Below are 23,572 nucleotides of genomic sequence, written 5' to 3'. Positions count from 1 at the left end.
GGATCGATCAATCAACTTGGGTACATTCTTGCCCCTACAAAGTTTGAATCTTGGCCAGTCCCTGCTGAATCGGCTGAGATTCAAACCATCTATGGCCCGCTTTACCCTACCCACCATTGATAGCAACACTTAATTAGTCCATGATAAGGGTTTACTGGCGGTACAAGTCTACATCTCTCTAGGATACAAGCAGCAGGTCTCCACTAATATAAGTTTAGGTTAAGTGGCTATTTTCTATATGGGTAGTCTTTACTGGAGTTAAAAACATACTTTTTTGAGCTATTAAATCAGCACAAATCTAAAGATTGAAAAAAGTACTATAATTTTCTTGGGTACAGCCATGGAACTGTAGCTGTTGACTTCTTTTAGGATATTTGATCCCACTTAAAAATAAAAGAACATACTAATTTGCCTCCTGTAAATATTGAATGGTAGCAGACATTGTGGAAATAATGAGAGTGAGGGCCAGCTATATCTGCCTTCTTCACTCCGCAGACAGCTGTAGAACATAAATCTACATTGACATTTTTATAAAAATAAAACGATAGAATCTTATATGAACCTGTCTATCTGTGGCGGGAAGAGGGGGGCACACAGCAGGAGGGAGTTTGACTTTCTTTTCTACATATAGTTTTTTTTTTCCATGCAGAGTTTAAATTATGCCTGATAAAAGGAGTTTCGTAGACATGTGAGTTCTTTCAAACCCTCCTGGCTTCCTCCCAATTAAATGAGGTTTGTCAAAGCCATGGGGCTCTGCCACTGTATGAGAGGCGGACAAGCAAATCCCGCGGTGACACATCCAGTCCCCAAGGGAACAGATGAAAGTCTCTGCAACGGCATACAGGAACAGAGACAGAGAGAGAGAGAGGGAGAGAAAGAGACAGAATGGTTATAAATACAGAGGCAAGAAGGGAGAGAGGTGGGAAAAATTGAAAGATGGGAACTGATAGGACAAAGGTAGGTGAGATAATGCAGAATAAACTTATAGATAAAAAGTGCAGCTAGTAAATGACCATCTGTGCAGGATAAAGAGAAATAATACAAATTGGTAAAATGTTTGCAGGATTTCATATGTTTTATCTTCGCACACTGGGCACTATATACCTCACTAAGTAGGGATATTTTTATATTGGCTATGGTCCAGATTGCTAAAAAAAATCCCTCTATGTATGAAAAGTAAAGTAAAACGGTGATGTGGCTCATAACATAAGCAGGGAAATTTTCCAGCTTTTTACTATGCTGTTTTATTGCATATTACATGAACAGTTTTCGAGTTTCACAGCTTTAAAAAGGGTGAAATAGAAGGAGTTCCTGAATTAAGCAGAACCTTTCATAGGAGTGAAAGAAGTGCAATTTTAGTTGCAGTTACATTTATTGTTTATTGTGGTGTTTATTCTTGACTCCCCTTCTCTCCGGATCCCATGCTAACCTGTTCCTGGTCTACCGTGATCTTGACTGTGTGACCTTAGTGCAACACAACCTCTTTTAAAACCTTCTATGCTAGGCCCACGCATGCATTACACAGTCTCTATTTAATTGAAGTTGAGATTGAGTTCACAATCTGTACCCCATCAGAGTGTGTACTCTCCATAGGAGTTTGCAGCATGCATGTGCTCCTGTTACACTTCAACCACTTCCGGACCGCCCCACGCACATACCGCAGCAGGGCGGCCCTTCAGTGCGAAATCACGTACCTGTACATTATTTTTGTTCCCTGGTCTGGGACGCGCATGTGCACCGCTGGCAGCCCACTCCTGCTGTGATTGGACACAGTGGGAGCCAATCAGCAGGTCGGTTATCGTTCCTGAGAGAGGCAGAAATGAGGTCTGCCTATGTAAACAAGGCAGATTGCCATTCTTTCAGAGAGGAAGATGGAGATCCTGTGTTTCTGCTAAGCAGGAACACGGATCTCCGTCTTCCCCAGTCAAAGAATCCCCCACACAGTTAGCAAGCACTCACAGGGAACACATTTAACCCTTTGATCGCCCCCTTGATGTTAACCCCTTCTCCTGTCAATATCATTAGTACAGTGACGGTGCATTTATTTTAGCGCTGATCACTGTATTGGTGTCAATGGTCGCCAAAAAGTGTCACTTAGTGTCAGATTTGTCTGCCGCAATGTCGCAGTCCTGCTAAAAATTGCTGATCGCCGGCATTACTAGTAAAAAAAAAAAAATTCCATATATTTATTCTATAGTTTGTAGACGCAATAACTTTTGCGCAAACCAAACAACATACACTAATTGGGATTTTTTTTTTTTTTTTTTTTACCAAAAACATGTAGCAGAATACATATTGGCCTAAATTAATGAAGACATTTGTCTTTTTTTTTTATTGGGTACGTTTTATAGCAGAAAATAAAAAATATATATTTTTTTTTTTGTAAATTGTCTTTTTTTGTTTATAGCGCTCAAAAATAAAAAACACAGAGGTAATCAAATACCACCAAAAGAAAGCTCTATTTGTAGGAAAAAAGGACATCAATTTTATTTGGGTACAGTGTTGCACAACCGCGCAATTGTCAGTTAAAGTAACACCCTTATGGCAAAAAATGGCCTGGTCACGAAGAGGGTTAAACCTTCTGGAGCTGAAGTGGTCAAAGCTGAATTCTCTGCTAAGCAGCAGTCAGACAGGGAGAGGGAGGGGCATCAATCTGAGACCATCAGGGCTATATGGCTTTGCACAGCACTGTGTAAATGTGTTTCTAGGAGGGTACAGAGATGGCCTTATGAGTGTGCTACAGCTTCTTCATCATCCATTCATAGGCTGGGGTGTGTCCTGGACCAGGCTGTATTGCATAACTGCAGTGTAGACTGCATAAAGGTCAAGAGCCTTATGCCTCGTACACACGATCAGATAATCGGACGACTTATCGTTCACATTTTGTTGCATGATATTAGTATCGAATTCAACAATGCGTACTAAACGTATGATTTTTTTTCCGTACGATTCTGGAAAAGCTTCCTAGTTGAGTAGCTACGTATCGGAACGTGAAAAACAAAAAAAGAGACGCAGCCAGGCCTTTTCTGGGTTATTTTCATGTTTCTGTTCATGCGTGGTCTTTGTCTATCCATTTTTAGCGAATGCATACTGTACTGATTAGACGTTTGGTCGTTCGATAGGCTATCGTACAACAAAAGTTTTCGTATTTGTCCCTTTGGATTTTGTTGAACGAAATGTCCTGATTGGCTGTCGAAACTGTGTACTAACGATCAGATTATTGTGCGATCAATTCAAAAGAGTTTTTTTTTCCTACGATTATCTGATTGTGTATACGAGGCATAACTGTATGCATTTCAGCTGTACATTTAGCTGTTTACCTGGAGTTTAGCTTTAGTGGACTTCACAAGGTGTAAATTTGAAATTCATTCTAGCATAATACCATAGCAACATGATGTCTCCTGAAGTTAAAAAATAAACAAAACCAGTATAAAGTGAAATACATTGCAAATACAGTCTGGCTGGCTAATCTTTGCTTTGATGAATGTGCTCCTTACACTTTGTTCCCGTAGGATGCTTTTAGTTTCAGCTGGGTACAACAACGGTGTTTATTGCTCCCAACAGCACAGTGCACTTGTAGCATTACCGAGATTGCTTAGCTCAATGGAGAACACAGTTGTCAGTATTAATTGACTCTTTGTTCAGCATTCTTTGGGAACTGCATTTTATCAGTTATGTTGCATTCAGCAAAGTGTCAGTTACTGCTGTTACATTTCATTTCATAGATGTTTCATACCTTTTCAGCTAGGCAGTCTGCAATTAGCAGTGACCCATACCAACTAGGCATGAGTAAATCAACCCTAAAAATTGTAGATTTAATCTGGAATAAGCTCATTTGCAGACTTGTTAATATTTACAGATCCACAGTTGATTCGGAGTATTTATGCTCTAATGTTTTATTTTTGTTTTTGTTTTTCTTTTTTTTTTTAAATTCTTTATTTAGGAAAAGTGGCAGTACTGAATGAAAATTGTACAACTATGATGAAGTACCCAATACATCAACCAACATTCAGTATTGTTGCAAAGTAAGAAAGCCACTAGGGCTCCTAGCAGGGGAGTAACTACAGGTGTTGCAATTGCAACTGGGCCCCATGCTCCAGGGGAAAAAATGCAAAAAAGTTGGACCCGGCGCTACCACTTTAAATCGTGCATGTGCAAATTAGAAAAGTGCATATAGTGCTAAAGTGCACCCAATAAGATATAAAATATAAAATATATGTATAGTATATAAAGTGCTACGTGCTATTTATGGGCTGTGCTTAGTGTGCCACATTGTAAACATCATATGTTGTACATATAAAGTGCCGAGTGCTGATAATGCCAAGAACCACGTGTAGTGATTAAGGAGACAAATAAACAAGCAAAGTTATGGCGTTGGTGGATGCCCCACCTGAAACACCGCTGCTTACCACACTCTCTCGGCCAATGTCTCGACACTTCCTGGTCACTAAAATAAAGGATAAGCCTCCATTGCGTAGCATATGTTATGTCAACCAAAATAACGTAACATCCACTCACAGTTAGGGAGTTCACTTTCAGATGCGGAAAATGTCTCCCATGTAGAACATCTTATGAGGAGGAGAGCAGAGAGGGAGGAACTGTTCAAAGCAGAGAATGGGAGAGAGGCTCACGAGCCCTGAAATACACAGCGGTCAGCTGTGTCCCATTCTCTGCTTTGAACAGTTCCTCCCTCTCTGCTCTCCTCCTCATAAGATGTTCTACATGGGAGACATTTTCCGCATCTGAAAGTGAACTCCCTAACTGTGAGTGGATGCTACGTTATTTTGGTTGACATAACATATGCTACGCAATGGAGGCTTATCCTTTATTTTAGTGACCAGGAAGTGTCGAGACATTGGCCGAGAGAGTGTGGTAAGCAGCGGTGTTTCAGGTGGGGCATCCACCAACGCCATAACTTTGCTTGTTTATTTGTCTCCTTAATCACTACACGTGGTTCTTGGCATTATCAGCACTCGGCACTTTATATGTACAGCATATGATGTTTACAATGTGGCACACTAAGCACAGCCCATAAATAGCACGTAGCACTTTATATACTATACATATATTTTATATTTTATATCTTATTGGGTGCACTTTAGCACTATATGCACTTTTCTAATTTGCACATGCACGATTTAAAGTGGTAGCGCCGGGTCCAACTTTTTTGCATTTTTTCTATTTTACTGCCTCAGAGGTAGGTTGGAGGCAGCTTACACCACCATTTGAGCCTGATTCAGTACAACTCCATAGCGCTGGTATACAATCCCTTTCATCCATGCTCCAGGGGGCCCCTGTGGCTCCCCTGTACACCTGGATAGGAGGGGCAGCAGGGCCAGCCCTTCATGGTTTCTTGCACCGGGGCTCTGAAGGTTCTAATTAAAGCCTCTGGCTTCTAGTACTTAAAAGAGAAATATGGGTTTCTCTTTTTTTCCCCATTTATACTTACCCAGGTGGATGCGCCATCAGTCCGATGCTGCATCTGTCACCACCCGCCTCTACAATGAGAATCCATTGATCGAACACCGCCGATCACTCAATTCTGCCAGTTCCTCGAGCAGAGAGCTGCTAACTGTCAGTCAGTAGCTCTCTGCTCTGCCCCCTCCTCACTCACTGGAGCACTGGGCTGTGGAGGGGGCAGAGCGGCTGACTTAGCCTCTCAGCGGCTTGCTGAGAGGCTGAGCCAGGTGTTGGTTGAACGCCATGCCTGGACTGACAGCAGGTCACAGGAGAGCAAAATGAACTGCCCTCCTGTGATCCACAGGAGATGGACAGCCAAATGAGCTTTGGCTGTACATCTCTTTTATTGAACATATTTCAGTAATAAAAATAAAAATCTCATAACATATACTTGATAACTTCAGGCATGAAAAACTAATTGGTGACCACTGCTTCTTGAAGCTTTTTGTATTGAAGTTTAGTGAGAAAGCTACAACCCCAGTAAGAGGGGGAGGGAGAAAAAAAAAACAAAAAAACAAACAGGGGTGACAGCAAAGGAGAGGGAGTGGGGTAGAGAAATGGCCCTACTTCGTGTTGGGAAGCTAAGGGAGTCTGTTCTTTATAGAAGAAATATGTCATCCAAATGTGCCAATAACTCTCCTCCTGATCTTCCATGGCCATAATGACATTATGACACCTCCTTTTGTTGGACTTCTTCAATTTTGGCAAGCCAGGGCATTTTTTAAGGAGGCGATGATTGCTTCCACATCGCTGCAGGCATTGGCTGAAATTAGGAGATGTTCTACCAGGGAGCAAAGCTCCTCTGTAAACTGCAGTCCTAACTCTATACATTTCCAGAGACTCATAAGTAGGAGCACATATAGCAGTAGGAAAGATTAAGGGCAGGTGTGCCTGGAGGAAGCCCAACTCACCTTAAAGGCACAAGGGCGCAAGTGACGCCCAGAAAGGGCATGATAGTAATGAAGGCATCCAGTGTGTCCCTGGACCCTAATCTGACAGGAGTCCTACTCTCTCTCCACTCTATCCAAAAGTTTAAAAAAAATGCCTATAGTTTTACTTTAAATTAAGGTTTATCAAAACTATAACAAAACTTATCCTAAAAATACATAAATCATAATTTATTCTACAAGACTCTTCTTGCTTTGCAAATCCATGACACCTCCAACTCTTCTTGAAACATAAGCATCAAGAATTAAGCTTCACACTGATTTTCTATTAAAAATGGTTATAGTGGCCCTAGTGCAGCAGACAGTTTGGTGGACCAAATGATGCAAGATCATAAAGGTCAGTGTGAGAAACACATTCATGTGGGAATTGGGAACCTCAGCTTTCCCAGAATCCTTTGAGAAGGTTCAGTGAAGTCACCTCCTGTCCAGCAAGCATGCCAGAAGCTAGGTGTAAGGTCTTTTTTCCTTTTTTTTTTTTCTCCCATTGTTCTTTAATTTTAACTGAACATTTTTTATTCAAAAGGTGGGGGCTAGGAAATATGAGGACCTTGTAATTTTATACAGAGCTAGAATTTATGCTGTTATAGTCTTCATCTAAAACTAATGTGCATGTTTAAAATCTGCAAATATAGTTTTGTAGGTACATGATTGCTGCAGTGTACTGTTTATTGAAAACGATATTTGACTAGACATTTGAACCTGGTGGGAAATGTGGCTGTTAGTAGACAATTAACAATAGCACGTTTTAAAAAAGATTTCTTGGCAGGAACCTATCGTCTGATTATAGCACTAAAAATAATTTTCATTCTATTCATTGAAGTCGTTTCATATATGTGATCTATAATTATTCAGTTCTGTAATAATTCAGACAGAAATTATATCCCTGCACTACCCCTGTCGTGGTATGCAGGAAGAACACAGTACAGTGTGAGTGCCAAAAGTTTTCTCCAGACGCCTTCTGAAAGTTATGCCTAAAGTGAACCTGCTCATTCAGAACAAGGTAACAGGTAAAAGTGATTGTAAACCTATTTTTTTATTAACAAAAAATGTCATACTTACCTGTTCTCTGCAATGGTTTTGCACAGAGCAGCCCTGATCCTCCTGTTCTATGATCCTCTGCAGGTTCACTGGCTGTGACGGACAGGAGTAGGAGCCAATGGCTCCTGCTGCTGCTTCTATGTCCAGCAAGATGAGAGAGAGAGAGAATGGAGTGGGGAAGCTGCACACAAAGGTTTTTACCTTATTGCAGAGAATGCATTAAGGTAAAAAGCCTTCTCCTTTACAACCACTTTAACTTAAAGCGGAACTAATCCTCCTATCCTTTACAGCCAAGGAAATGTTCATCTAAGTTCTGTTTGCTCTGCAGTTGCCATGGTGCTGCACATGTTACCAGTTATGACTAAGGATGAGCTCAAACATCTGATAAATGAGAATGGAGCTGCACACATGTCAGCCTAGTGATGCTCAATGTAGAGATTGGCTTTAGTTTGTCTCTAAAGTGTTTCACTTTCCCACGTGCTTAATTGTAGAGGACCTCTACGATTCAGCCCATGAAAGGGTGAAATGCGTTAGAGAGCGTAGCTCATAGGAGGAGACTAGCTGAAGCCGATCTTTTTTTACATTTAGCATCACTAGACTGACGTGTGCGGCTCCATTATCATTTGTCAGATGTTTGTATCATTGATATGGGCGGGCTGAGCTTGGAGCAGCAGTACAATGCTTTTGCAGGTACAGTGTTCATAGTGGCTTGGAGTGCTTTCTTTATGGGGTCAAAGGGATGAGCTCAGGCATATTTGGATCATACTCTAAACCCATCTAAGCACACCTGGCAATTGTCACTGTACTAGGCCAATTATAAGCAGCCAAAGCATTCCCCACTCCACAGCTTCTCGAATACACGCCCCTTGATATACATGTGACTGCAGGGCAGGGATTTCCTCAGCCTCAGATGATTGGCCCAATACAGATGACAGCTTTTTGACAGGCTCATTCAGGTGGGTTTGGATCAGGGGCAGACTGGCAACTTTTGGCCCAGGTGGCAAGTGCAACCCAGAGGCAAATAGTTCAGCGACTCGGCCTCCCTCCCGCTCTCCCTCTTCCGTACCTCCTCCCAACAACCTTCTCAGGCAGAAGGTCTGCTCCAGGTACTCCCTGTTCACTGACCGGGTTGGGCTGGACAGACCCTGCTGCACTGACTGTGAGTTCCCAAACTAGCCAACAGGGGCAGCCGAGGGCTGAAGGGGGGGGGGGGGGGTCAGGGCGGCTCTCTCAGGGCTGGCTGAGGGAGGAGAGCCTCTGGTGGGGCACGGAGCCGGCCTTTGCTTGACACAGCACATACCATCCATGGGGGGGCCTCCTGTGCTCTGCCCTTATCCTCATCCCACACTTAATAGGACATCGGCAGGGACTTTTTTCTCTGCTTCACTAGGAAGCCTTTCATTTAGGCATGTCTGCGGTGCAGCCAAGGCCGGATTAAGAGCATTATGGGCCTGGTGCTGGAGGCAGTGGAGCAGATTTAGGAGTGGCAGGGATATGACATAGGTAAGGTCAGATCCCAGCTCTCCTACTTACTGGCCACCCTCTTGCATTTCCAAGAGCCTGTATTTTGTGTGCCCAAAATTAAACTGGCATAACGCAGGGGAAGCCTGGCATTTGATTTTTCAGGTTTCTGTAAGGTCTGTGGGTTGACATGTACCCTAATGTGAAAGGGTGCAGCCATGCAGTCCCAATACTTCAGAAGTCTGAGGCTTCAAAAAGAGCCCTGCACCAGAGTACACGGCATGCCCTGGGGTGAGGTGGAAGGGCACAGCGCAGTCGTGCACACCTAACACAACACTACAAAAGCCAAATACCGGACTTCTATTAGGACTGCCCGCCCAATACCCATTAATAATCCCACCACCCAATAGGTAAAATGTTAAAGCCGTGCTTATCCTGACATAAATTATCAATAAATAGGTGTATTTATGGCACTATCAGTACTTTGGATTTATCTTTTACATCTTGATTATGAAGCACAATATTTATTTATTTACCTATTTATGTATACACTTATTTATTGATAATTTATGTCAGGATAAGCACGGCTTTAACATTTTACCTATTGTGATTGATTCAGTTCCCTATGAAAGGCTGAGTTTATTCCAACACTCCTATTATTTACTAGTGAATAGCGCAGGGGCTTTTTCCAACTTAATCCCACCACCCATCCTAGGCATAGGGTTGCCACATTTTCTTCCAACCAAACTCGAACACTTTAGTGGCGCATGGAAAACTTTTCTTGTAGTATACATTATGAGAACAGGAATTGTTGCCAAATTGTGATAACAGTGGAAGGGGCTTAAGGGTGTGGTTAAATAAAACAAAAGCATTCTTGTTTCCATTAAATATGTTTAGATTTATGTGCCACAAGAAAGAATCTCACAGACATGTATAAACCTAAGCACAATCATTAAAAAAAAATGTATTAAATTATCATGGACGTAAGTGGAATGGGGACCAAGGGCAGTCATTCACTTTTTCATTTTCATTAAGTACAGAGGGTATTACAGTATGTAGAAAGGAGTGAGGAATGTACAGTGGTATACAGTATGGAGGAGTGTGGAGCATATAATGATGTGTAGGAAAGGAGTGCAAAGTGTACGACATTATGTGCAGGTAATGAGTGCAGAGCATTTTTTGCAGGAGGAGGGTGTAACAGTAGCCAGTAAAAGAAGGTAAGGAGCGTGGAGTGTATAATAGTGGGTTATATGTGCTGAACAGAAATGTGAAGTGTATCACAGTGGGCAGTATGTACAGGAGAGGAGTGTAGTGGGTATGACAGTGGGCAGTATGTACAGGAGAAGAGTGTGGAGGGTATGACAGTGATCAGTATTTACAGGAGAAGAGTGTGGAGGGTATGACAGTGGGCAGTATGTACAGGAGAAGAGTGTGGAGGGTATGACAGTGGGCAGTATGTATAGGAAAAGAGTGTGGAGGGCATGACAGTGGGCGGTATGTACAGGAGAGGAGTTTGGAAGGTATGACAGTGGGCAGTATGTACAGGAGAGGAGTGTGGAGGGTATGGCAATGGGCAGTATGCACAGGAGAGGAGTGTGGAGGGTATGACAGTGGGCAGTATATACCGGAGAGGAGTGCTAAGGGTATGACAGTGGGCAGTATGTACAGGAGAGGAGTGCGGAGGGTATGAAAGTGAGCAGTATTTACAGGAGAGGAGTGTGAAGAGTATGACAGTGGGTAGTATGTACAGGAGAGGTGTGTGGAGTGTATGACAGTGGGCAGTATGTACAGGAGAGGAGCGCGGAGGGTATGACAGTGGGCAGTATGTACAGGAGAGGAGTGTGGAGTGTATGACAGTGGGCAGTATGTACAGGAGAGGTGTGTGGAGTGTATGACAGTGGGCAGTATGTACAGGAGAGGAGTGTGGAGTGTATGAGTGGGCAGTATGTAGAGGATGGGAGTGTGTATGGTATTATGGTGGGCAGTATGTACAGGAGAGGAGTGTGGAGGGTATAATGGTAGTTGAGGGGCAGTAAAACCCTGTAGCTGAGCTGCAGTTGTACCACCCCCAACCACTTCCCCTTTAGCTGCAGAGGCAGCAGCTGGGTGTGTATACATGTTGCAGCCGCAAAGGTTTGCTTTGCTTTCAGGTGAATAAGGGCCACTCTGCAACTGCACTAGAGTGGGGTTAAATTAAGCAATGATAAGGCAATACAGTGCCACTTCACAGCCTGTCAAATGCTCTCTGAAGAGAGATCCAAAAACAGATCACTCTTCAGAGAGCACTGCCATCTGTCTTAAAGGGCTCCTTCACACTAGTGCTGGTGTCTGAAGAGCAATCTGTGTTTGGATCTCTCTTTGGAAGGCATTGTATCGCCTCCACACTGCCTTCTTTATCCCCTTGATCCCTACGGTTGCAGGGTAGCATTCACTTGATCAGCACATATTTTTCAGGTGCTAAACCTGCTAAACATACTCTCCTCACAAAAATTATTTCTGCTCTCAATTTCCCCCACCCAATCCCCCCAGACCCTCCCAGAGTCCCAGCCACCTTAACACTTCTGTTGAGTCCTTGACACATGCACAAAAAAAAAAAAAAACATACTATGCTTCATGCACTGCTATTCCTTGCACAGTAATCAACATAGAAGCCGGTAACATGGAGCTACTGCCTCCACCACCGTGACCCTCTTTCAGCCAGTCAGGACAAGGCAAGATGGAGGCTCCGCCACCCTGTCCCTTGTGCAAGAGCTGTCGGCAACTTGGAGCTCAGCCTCCATGTTCTGTCTGCTGCCAGCTCTGAAGCACACTAATTGGACACACTAAGAGTGCTTAGGAAAGACAGGGAAGGGAGAACCTTGAACTAGCTGTACATTAATTATGAGGCAGGAGCAAAGACACTGTACACTGTAGCTGTCACTGCGGCCCCGATCACGGGACACAGCTGTGGCGGAACAGCATAGGCACAGTGATCCAGTCCACAGGCTGAATAATGTGTCAGCCCTGGAAGCATCCATATTACAGTGGTTCAGAGTGGCCCAGGGGGCAATTTCTCTCTGCCCCCTGGCCCAGTCCACCCCTGGTTTGGATTAGAATCAGAATACACCTAAACTCCTCCTTAGTTATGACACCAGCCAATTGATGGCTTGACAGTTCAACTAAGAGCACAACCACCTGTGACAGTTATTTTTCACGGCATGCCTTGAGTGTAAGGCCCCTTTCACACAGGCAGACCGTTAAGATCCACCTGTCCGTTTTTTTGGCGGATCTGAACGGATGCCCCATGCATCTCTATGGGGCATCGGATGTCAGCGGAGACATGTCCATGACAGACGGTCCGTTCTCATCCGATTCCCCCATAAAGAACGACAGATGGTCCGTTCTCATCCGATTCCCCCATAAAGAACAGCGGGGACCTGAGAGCTCTGTCTCCGCACACAGCGCAGAGACAGAGCTGCCATCCCCCTGTTCAGCGGGGGATCGGCAGATCGATCCCCCGCTGAGAAAAACGGAGTCTGCCGACGAACTCTACAGTGTGAAAGGGTCCTAACTGTTTTTGGGAAGCAGTTAAAACAATGGGTTTAATTCTGCTTTAACAGCTTTCCCCCTAAGTTTTGCATTCTTACCATTTTGATGCTACCCTGCTCCTCAGTTTGCCAATTGGAGCCAACCGAAAAGTTTTCCACTTACCCTTCTATGTGACAGATCTTGGGCTTGGCGACTCCCAGCACTACATCATGGTAGAAAGGGAGAAAGAGCCATGCTACTTCATCCCTGGAAACATTAATTATTGCACTTGGCTCTGGCAGATGAACAGAACTTTGAATGAGCACCATGGTAAATATGAGCAGAAAATTTAGTGGGCTAAATAAGTGGCCCTGTTACATTTCCTTTATCAGGCAATGGCAAAATTGTATACAACTGAAATGGATGTATATAGGAAGATATACTTTCCTAAAGATGCTCTATGAAGGACTACCCATAAGCGTACTGTCAGGGAAAAGCATAGTTTATCGTCCCATACACTATGAAAGCAAGATTTATGTATTCCTTATGTAAACCTCTCCGAAATTATTTCAGAAGCCTCCAAAAATAAAAATTCAGCAATGAGTTACTGTTACTTGGAAAAACACAGTACCAGCCAAATAGTGCACCATTTGAAGATAATGTGATCTCTTAATTAAATAGGTAAAGTCCCACAAGAAAGAAGAGGAAACCAGCTAGTGAAATAAAGACACTAAGCACTAAGATAAAAACATAGAAGATGAAGAGAGGGTGAAAGAGAGAGAGAGAAAGATGTCTTCTCTCTCCTGCTATTCCTTATTAACTCTGACTCTGACAGCCTAATTACCTCAGAAGCCTCGTGCTCTGAATAAATAAATATGCAAGTGGGTGCTGAGAGGTGGAGACATGGGAGATTTAGCCACCTCGACAGCAGACAGGGAGAACAGTTCATTCTGAAATTTGCGCAGGTTTATCATATCCAACTTAATGAGCTGTTTTCAAAGTACACAAGTCACTCTACCGAAAGGTTTTTCTTCTATTAAAAAAGTTTTTAGCTTTCAAGGGTGCACATTCACACAAATTTAGCTTTGTCAGAAGTTCTCATACTTTTTAACAAACAGACTATTAAGCCGCTCATCAGCTGAGATACAAGTGTGACCTCCATGTACTACAACTTAAGGTATTGAATAATATACCAAAAATAAAATCCATTGCAGCCAAGTGATTTCTTGATTCTTTACCTGGACTTGATAAAGTGCATCTGTATCTTTACATGCATGGGGTGGATCTCTCAGCTATGCATCACTTGATCAAAATTTTGGAAGTGATAGTCTGCAGCATCTTGATCTTACTTGTGTTTTGCAGCTGCATAAGATGTGTGTTGATCATGTTTCATGGTCTCATTTGTTGCCCTGCACTCACAGCCTATAGTAGCATAGATCTTCACATTCCTGTCAGCAGTTTCCGTTTCTGTTCAAACATGAGGCATGTAGCATGATACTGAACAGGTTAATTCATGGCCTCCTTCTGTTGTCTAACTAGTGATCGACCAATATCGTTTTTTTGTTGCCGATTCCGATACCAATATTTTAGCCATTGCATATCGGTATCGGCTGACATTGGCCGATATTTTCATACATTTAAAAAAATAATATTTTTATTTTTTTTTACTTGACAGGTACTCTTGTGTAGGGATCTGGGGGTCAAAAAGACCCCAAACCCCTCCTCTGCACATAAAAGCATTCAAAACGCCAAGTTTGGCTGTTTTGAATGCTGTCATTTTTTTTAATCTGGCGCCAGTACCCGGAAGTGATGTCATGACGTCACATCATTGCTTATATCTTTAATTTGTACATATGTGAGTGGCCTATTCAATAAAATTTGTAAAGGGAACTATGCTATGTGACATAATTTTACCCTTACATGAGCAATATTTGGAATACCGGCCAGTTCCGGGGCCGATACAGATATATCGGCAAAAGTCAAGTCTCACTGACACCACATCTTCATTGGTTATGAGACTCCTTGAAGGACAACATAGCCCAGATCATCTCCATTTGATACCAGACCCTACCCTGGCCCATTGCTGTTGTATACGCACATTGAAAACAACAATTTGGAATCGTTAGTCCCTCTAAAAGGATGGTGTCAATCTTTCGAAGTTGGGCTGTGCTCTGAGAAATACAATAGCAATTAGCTACACAAAGCAGCCCTTTGCTTGAGTCTACCTTAAAGTGGTTGTAAACCTCAGTCATGAAACTTGAACTAAGCACGTATACAGTAAGGTCCATAAATATTGGGACATCAACACAATTCTAATCTTTTTGGCTCTATACACCACCACAATGGATTTGAAATGAAACAAGATGTGCTTTAACTGCAGACTTTCAGCTTTAATTTGAGGGTATTTACATCCAAATCAGGTGAGCGGTGTAGGAATTACAACAGTTTGTATATGTGCCTCCCACTTTTTAAGGGACCAAAAGTAATGGGACAGATTAACAATCATAAATCAAACTTTCACTTTTTAATACTTGGTTGCAAATCCTTTGCAGTCAGTTACAGCCTGAAGTCTGGAACACATAGACATCATCAGGCGCTGGGTTTCATCCCTGCTGATGCTCTGCCAGGCCTCTACTGCAACAGTCTTCAGTTCCTGCTTGTTCTTGGAGCATTTTCCCTTCAGTTTTGTCTTCAGCAGGTGAAATGCATGCTCAATTGGATTCAGGTCAGGTGATTGACTTGCCCATTGCATAACATTCCACTTCTTTACCTTAAAAACTCTTTGGTTGCTTTTGCAGTATGCTTCGGTCATTGTCCATCTGCACTGTGAAGTGCCATCCAATGAGTTCTGAAGCATTTGGCTGAATATGAGCAGATAAAAACACTTCAGAATTCATCCTGCTGCTTTTGTCAGCAGTCACATCATCATCAATAAATACAAGAGAACCAGTTCCATTGGCAGCCATACATGCCCACGCCATGACACTACCACCACCATGCTTTACTGATGAGGTGGTATGCTTTGGATCATGAGAAGTTCCTTTCCTTCTCCATACTCTTCTCTTCCCATCACTCTGGTACAAGTTGATCCTGGTCTCATCTGTCCATAGGATATTGTTCCAGAACTGTAAAGGCTTTTTTAGATGTTGTTTGGCAAACTCTAATCTGGCCTTCCTGTTTTTGAGGCTCACCAATGGTTTACATCTTGTGGTGAACCCTCTGTATTCACTCTGGTGAAGTCTTCTCTTGACTGTTGACTTTGACACACATACACCTACCTCCCGGAGAGTGTTCTTGATCTGGCCAACTGTTGTGAAGGGTGTTTTCTTCACCAGGGAAAGAATTCTTCTGTCATCCACCACAGTTGTTTTCCGTGGTCTTCCTGTTTTTTTTGGTGTTGCTGAGCTCACCGGTGCGTTCTTTCCTTTTAAGGATATTCCAAACAGTTGATTTGGCCACACCTAATGTTTTTGCTATTTCTCTGATGGGTTTGTTTTGTTTTATTAGCCTAATAATGGCTTGCTTCACTGATAGTGACAGCTCTTTGGATCTCATATTGAGAGTTGACAGCAACAGATTCCAAATGCAAATAGCACACTAGAAATGAACTCTGGACCTTTTATCTGCTCCTTGTAAACGGGATAATGAGGAAATAACACACACTTGGCTATGGAACAGCTGAGCAGCCAATAGTCCCATTACTTTTGGTCCCTTAAAAAAGTGGGAGGCACAGATACAAACTGTTGTAATTCCCACACTGTTCACCTGATTTAGATGTAAATGACCTCAAATTAAAGCTGAAAGTCTGCAGTTAAAGCACATCTTGTTTGTTTCATTTCAAATCCATTGTGGTGGTGTATAAAGCCAAAAAGATTAGAATTGTGGTTTGATGTCCCAATATTTATGGACCTGACTGTATCTGCAGTGTTTACTTATCTCTCTCCAAAGCTCTAGTGTCCTCTCTGTCTGGTGCTTCGTGTCTTTGTTATCAGCATGAGTCACTTCTGAGAAGTTTTCTGACACATGAGATAACATGAGCTAAAATCTGGGTTGTGGAGGGAGATCAGCAGACAGCTTTTCTATTTAGAATACAGCTCTGCATGAGCCTTTGTTCCTCTGCCTATGTGGAGGGGGGGGGGTGTTTCCCTTTCCTCCAATCAGCTCTTACACATTGTAACTGCAGTTCTCCACCCCCTCCTCTGTTCTCCTCACACATGCATAATGATTTTATCACCAATCTGCACTTTTGAAGAGTTATAGACAAGAGAAGACTGCGAATAGACAAGTAAAACTTTTATGTAGGAAGATTTGTTTAATCTCTGTGTATCATCTGAGGCTATTCACTTCACTTGGTATATGTAAGGGTTTACAACCACTTTAATGAATTTGTCTTTTTTTATATGTGCATTTTGATACACAGTATTTTGGAATTTAACTCATGGCCTCACCTGTATGTATAACCCATGTGTGTATTCTATTTCAGTGCGGTCTATATTCACTGTCCCCGGGCTGAGCCTTAAACCAGAAATTCGAGATATGTTGATCCCCAAACAGAAAATATCCCAACCAGCTACACATCACAAACCGTGGTGAACATTACAGAGGTGAGATATTGCTAGAGACAAATGATAATAAAGTGTATATAATAAAACAAATGAAGCACAACATCAAAATAAATTGATTGATTTACTAAATGGGTATGTGGTAAAAAGGCGCTGGTAATCTTTAAAGTGCTGTGTGTGAATACTTATAAAAATAACTTAAAATATTTTTCACAAAGTATAAAAGCTTCAATAGTGCAATATATCTTAAATAATTATTAAAGTGCAAGTGCTATCAAATTTCCGTGCAAAAAAAATTAAAAAACTTTTTTGAACCAGTGCTTACTTGTGTATCCACAAAGGATCAGTAACACCACAAAACTGGTGCATATATTGGATCAATAACTATTGTGCTCACAAATTTAAAGTGTTAAAGTGATAAAAGTGCTTTATAAATAATTATATTTGAGTCCAAGTCAATTCATGCAAAAGGATTATCAATTCAATCGCTTGGATCTTTGGTGCTTCAGGTGAAGGGGAGTGTCACTCGTTGCCTCTTACCAGATAAGGGCAGGTCGCAAGGACCCCCAACGCCTGTGATCCCTTTATTTAGGTGGATCAAACCTTTAATCGGCTCCTTTCTCCAGAGTATCCTGCTCCTTACTCCTATTCGTGCGTTACTCGTACATATGAGGATACGGTCCGCATGTATAAAGATATATAAGATAGCCGAACAATAGTGTAATACTGTTGGTTTTTAATGGAAATACACAAATAACAAATAGTTGGCTTCTTACATTTTGTTGTGCCCTCCCGGCACTGGGCAATTTGTATAGATTGCTTGCGGGTATCAGGAAAAGAGTCCTCCAAGGATCTGCAGTATCCCCTTTGTGTCTCCTATTTCCCTGCTCGCATGCGGCGGTCGGCTTGCATTCCAGCCTGTGTGTCAAAAAGCCCTTACTTCCTGCTTCCGGGTATCAGCAGTGACCACAATGCATTTCGCTTGTCTATGCGTCATCAGGCGGTGTAACATCTTTTAATTAGGGCTGGGCGCCTTAACATCTTTTAATTAGGGCTGGGCGCCTTCACAACCTTTTTAATCATTGATTTACTAAAGAAAAAGTGGAAGTGAAATTAAAAAAACAGGAATTTTATTTGCACATCACATCACAAGAATTCAAAGTCAAAATATCCTCACCCTATTTACTAAGCTAAATGGACATTCAATTTGCAAAGTGAATAGCCTGTATTTCTTAGTAATTCAATTTTAGTACTTAAGATTTAGAGCCCAATTGTAGTTTAATAGAGCCCAATTGTAGTTTAATAGAAATATAAACAGTTACCTTGAGGGTTTTGGAAAATACATATGTATTAATGTCTGTGAGATTTGCCACAAATCACTCTCAGAGCTAACTCAAAATCTAAACAGGCTGCAGAGAAAGACCAGTGCTACCTGTGTAAGCAGTGGTCTCATCTGCAGTGCTTTGACTCTTTCCCCTGCTGAGTAAGAGCTACAGTTTTCCAATTAGCAGGGAGTGTGCACTTTACTGGTTTGAGAGCTCTAACTTTGACTCAGCAGAGGTGTGCCAGACTGCTAAAAAGAGACCACTGCTCTCATTGGTTTCTCTCTGCAGCCTCCTGCCCACACCTTGGACTGCTGAAAAGAGACCACTGCTCTCATTGGTCCCTCTCTGCAGCCTCCTGCCCACACCTTAAACTGCTGAAAAGAGACCACTGCTCTCATTGGTCCCTCTCTGCAGCCTCCTGCCCCACACCTTGGACTGCTGAAAAGAGACCACTGTTCTCATTGGTCCCTCTCTGCATCCTTCTGCCCACACCTTAAACTGCTGAAAAGAGACCACTGCTCTCATTGGTCCCTCTTTGTAGCTTCCTGCCCATACCTTGGACTGGTGTTGGAAGTAATTTACAGCAAATTTCACAGTAGGATATTTACACATCATCACCACCCTTGTGTTATCTTTTTACTTTTCTGGTATAGACGAGGTCTCTTCAAAAAGTTTCCTTTTAAAAGAAAACTTTAAAAATTAAAAAAAAAAAGATTGGAAACATTTTGAAAAACCCTCATATATAACTGTTTTATATATTTTTGTCCATGAGACTAGAAAGATAACTGTTGTACAATGATTAATTTAACACATGGAAATAAAAAACATTCAATAAAATTGTAATCAACAGCAGTATGGTAGTAGTGGGTTCTTTAAGTGTTCATGTGTTGACATTGCAAATATATCTTTCACTGCATTGGTTTGTGATATTGATGGAAAACTGGGGAACATTAATTAGAAGGGTAGGTCATTTAAAGTAGGATTTGGGCTAACTGAGAACTAATTTTGGGGATACAAGTAATCAATGGGAGGTGCTTGCATGTGGTCACGGTAACCACCAAAGTCCAATCTTCACACGATCGGATCCATTACAGTCAAACAATATTAGAAACTGGTGCTTTTGAAGACAAAGACTAGAGAAAGATGATAGGTGTATTTGTTCACATTTAAATAAAACCACACCTAGGCTTTAAAATAGTAGGAAGAGGCTTTATTCTCACAGATATAGGTGCACCTGCTTACATTTAAATTAAACTACAACTGGGCTTTAAAAAAGCTGGAGAAGGCTTTATTCTCACAGCCATTTAAGTAGCTGTTTGAACAGAGCTCACTTGCTGCAGCTTAAAAACTATCTGCAAATCATTGGTGATACAGGAAATGTCAGTTTGTCACAGGGCAGTTAACTACTAAAGCATATTTCTATTCACTACAACAAATCTCTAAATTCAAGCGATTCCAATAATTTGGTTATTAAGAGTAAGGAAAAACATTATTTAACAAAAATGGATATTTCACTGTAATACTTCATTGGATCCAAACATAATATTATTAAATGTATTTTACCTTCTTCTAAACCATCATTAAGTGTGCCTGAAAGAATTGGGAAATGTGAAAAAAAGCCTCATCAAGGTGTCATGTGAGTTAACACATGCAGGAAGCAAGTGATTAAACTTAAGTAATTTTCTCACTCACTGTTTAAGATATGAATATATATTTTTTGTTTTTCTTTAATCTACCATAAATCACATTTATAGTTCATGCCAGTATTATAAATTAATTCCCAGTAAAAATATTGTGACGCGTCCTGGCATATTTGAGAATAATTTATCATCAGTGAGATGAAATATGCTAGGAAATAAAAAGGAGTGAGAAGGGTCTATTTGAAAGGGAGGTATAGCTGAGTGCACCACTTTTTTTTACTTCCCTTTTCTTATTCTAATTTTTAAATACTTCACCATTTTGGTTGGCCCATGTTTTAGTTTTCATTTTTTCTGTTTTCCATCCTCTTTTAGCTATTTTATTGTTGTATACTATTATAACACATCACATGTAAAAATTATATAAATAAAATAAATAATAAAAATTAGCAAAAAGTTGACAGTGGTGAATGTACTTGCAAAGTGTGCAAACTCTTTTACCAAAAAATTCCAACTTTTTCTTTCACCATTTTGCAGTACACTGTTTACTCATTAAAACGGTGAAAACAATTGGTGAACAGGTTCCTCAAAAGTAATATATACAGATTTATTTAGTAAATTTCAGTACTAGAAATTTTTAGAAATATGGTCCAGAGTTTTGAGCTAGAATTGTATTTAGCACAAAGAAAGGGATTCATTTTACATTTTCTGACAAGCTATTTCACAGACATGGCAAGAACTAATTTTCTAACTCTCTCAAATTTGCAGCCTTCACGGACATCACGTTGCAATCTCTGAACACAGCTGTTTGAATGTACTAGCCTTCCATCCCTACTTTTCACTTCTTCCCCTCCCTGCTGCCTTCTGACCAGAGAAGCCATCTTGAAAAACCCAGGAGTCTTGCACCTTATAAACCCCGCTTTAACCAGTTCCAGATAGAAGGATCAATTAAGCGAAACCTGTACTGAAACTGGAGACGGTCTTAAGTGACCAAGAATGTATTAAAGCCAGAGAAAGACAGGAAATTTGTATTTTTAGAAAGAGGTCAGCAATGGTGCCCATATTTTTCAGTACAGGTTTCCTATGAGCATTACGCTGTTCTGCAAATGCTTTGCTGCTCTTCTACATCAGGGATTTTATGGGAATTTTCACAATAAATAATGTTTTTCAGTAGTACTTATTTGTTGTAAAAGCAGAACCTAATTATTTTCACCCACAAATAAAGTAGAGGAGTCTACAAGGTGGGTATCTTCTACTAGATCCAGATAGCATCTCTCCCAACTGTTTGGATACACACAGGAATGTGGATTTGAGAATTAGGTGAGGTTTGGATCAGATATGAGCATAGGGTTCGATTTATAAGATCGGTCCAGTATTAGCCTCACTTACATATGAGATAGTATGGTAGATCATTTTGGAACTGGAGATGATTTAGGAAAGAAGTTATTTCTATTTTGTACTGCTGACTGACATGCTTGATTATTCCCTTACATCTAAATATGATGTCAATACACTGCTGAGAACATGCAAAATAAATTAATAATATTAATAATAATAAAGTTGTATATGGCACTCCTTTTCTGTCATGATTATTGATTAGTCAACATTCTTTTTTTTTTTTTACCTGCAATATTGTTTTTCGACATGTTAACTTTTTGCTGGTTTACTAGCCTGGAAGAGCACAGGGAACATATGTTTAATTTGTAATGTTTCCATTGATATGAATGGGGATAAAAAATGACAGATGATGTATGCAGCTCCATTTTTTACTTATCCTTCTTTTTGCTTTAACATCTGTAGACTGTATCTATTTGGCAGTCTTTCTGGTTTTCTTACCAAATCTTGTTTTTAACATTCTTTTTTTTTTTTTTTTTTTGTACCTTGTTTACCCCTTCCCTATCTGTTTGTTTCAATGTGCGGTGAATTTTGCAATCTTTGCCTTGGGTGCCAAAAAACTCTGTCCCTCCCCTAGCATTTATTTTATAGCTCATTGAAGAGTGGTTGTTTTCAAGATCTGTTATGAAGTGGACATGAGCTCAAATGAACATTGCCAGAAATATATGGAAATATGTGATGAGTCATGGCTTTAAGAAATTGAGTAATAGATATGTGTAAGTTCCAGCAGCCCTATTATTTTTGGTACATGATATTTTGTTGTTGGGGCTGTAACTCATTTTTTTATATACACGGCACCTAAGAAGTGGGGCTGAGCTTCAGATTCATGGTAAATCCTGCATGTTAAAGACATTGGACGTTGGAACCCAGCCAACCAATGCAGGAATCGCCAGACAGGACTTTTTGAAACCTTAAAGTGTCTAAAGGTAAAACTTTGGTTTTAGACAGAGGGGAGATGGATTACGACACCTATTAGGTTTTTATTGCTGTCTGTGTCCCCATTCGGGAGATTCACTCTCTCTATGTGTCCTGTTTACCATTATGATTGTAGTCAGGTACTGGGCTACAACAATATGGAGACCAAAACATTGCTCTGTTTTATTTTCCTTGTTGTTGTTTATACTGAGCTGGAAAATTCTTCTCCGGCCAGCAGGGGAAGAGCTAAGTAGATGCAAACACACAGACTTCCTATGTAAGACATCTGGAGCCATGTGAGGTGCAATTTGAGGGTGTGGCCATGTAGTGACACAACTGACCTTCTAACTACAGGTCATAAACAGGCAGTGGGCAACAGGAGGTGCCTAAAGACCTTTATATTCTTTTGCTCGGGAAAAGTCCACTCTCTCGGCGCCGTGGAAGTTTGCAACTTCAGACCTGACAGGATATCGAGCCAACCCTATGTGGAGAGTTACATCACCAAGGAGCCAGCCGCAATTCCAGCCTTGCTGATAATATGGTATTGCTGCTGAGAGACCGAGGAATTCGTCAGCCACACCAGGACCAGACCGAAGGGATCCCTTCCACTGCTAAAAGTCTATCGCCACCTTTGGGAGTCGGTGAGAGGGCCTCAGGCTTGCATTGTAATGTCAGCAGTATCCAAGCTACTGACAATAGGACATCTGTAGTACTCCATTCTCTATATTATCGCCTTCAATATCTCTGCTGCACTATTGCTACCTATGAACTGTGGACATAATGAATCATCTCCACCTCTGGCCCAGTATGTTTCTCATACCACAGTTTACATTGCAACCCCGGCAATTCATTGCATGCAGGTTTAAGGACTATCATAAGTGCACCAACACTGTTCAAAAAGGGCCCCAATGTTGGCTGGCAGTAGATCAACCTTAGAGATTTGTATTTTTTTGTACTTATGGGGCTATCAACTCTCTGAGAGAATAATACTTTGAGTTTATCCCTATCAATTGCTTGGTGTCTGGTTTGTTAGGATAACTCTGACATTGGGTAACAGGACCTATTTGCTGTGTTCCAATTTATGTGCTTGTGTTCTTTTAACCTAATGTGTGTTAGAGGGGCAGAGGCTCTTGAGGAAGTCCATCTTAACCAGCAGCTCCTTCAGGGGTAGCAAAAGGGGTAGTGAAAGTATTGAAAGCATTAAAAGTAAAAGCAAATCCTAAATTTTGCCCCCAGAAAAGTTATAAAGGGGAAGTCTTCTAATAGGGACCCAGGGGGGATGGGTTCTGGTGACCCAGGGGGTCCCAGGGATTCCCTTAATTTGC

At 41.3% G+C, this 23,572-nt stretch overlaps 1 protein-coding gene across 2 annotated transcripts in view; it reads left to right on the top strand.

The window, feature by feature from the left end:
- Window positions 1-21,217, top strand: part of CDK15 (cyclin dependent kinase 15) — a 322,696-nt gene extending 301,479 nt beyond the window's left edge. For both annotated transcript variants that reach the window (XM_082261320.1, XM_082261321.1), the window contains 2 exons: window positions 16,897-17,017; window positions 20,706-21,217. In XM_082261320.1, the coding sequence (XP_082117446.1) occupies window positions 16,897-17,006 (110 nt within the window). In that variant the 3' untranslated portion in view covers window positions 17,007-17,017; window positions 20,706-21,217. The remainder of the gene's footprint in view (window positions 1-16,896; window positions 17,018-20,705) is intronic.
- The last annotated feature ends 2,355 nt before the right edge of the window (window positions 21,218-23,572 follow it).

The sequence above is a fragment of the Pelophylax lessonae genome (assembly GCF_965119305.1).
Source record: "Pelophylax lessonae genome assembly, chromosome: 6".
Lineage (NCBI taxonomy): Eukaryota > Metazoa > Chordata > Amphibia > Anura > Ranidae > Pelophylax > Pelophylax lessonae.
Note: the sequence above shows the minus strand (reverse complement) of the source record. Positions and strands in the feature narration are given on the sequence as shown.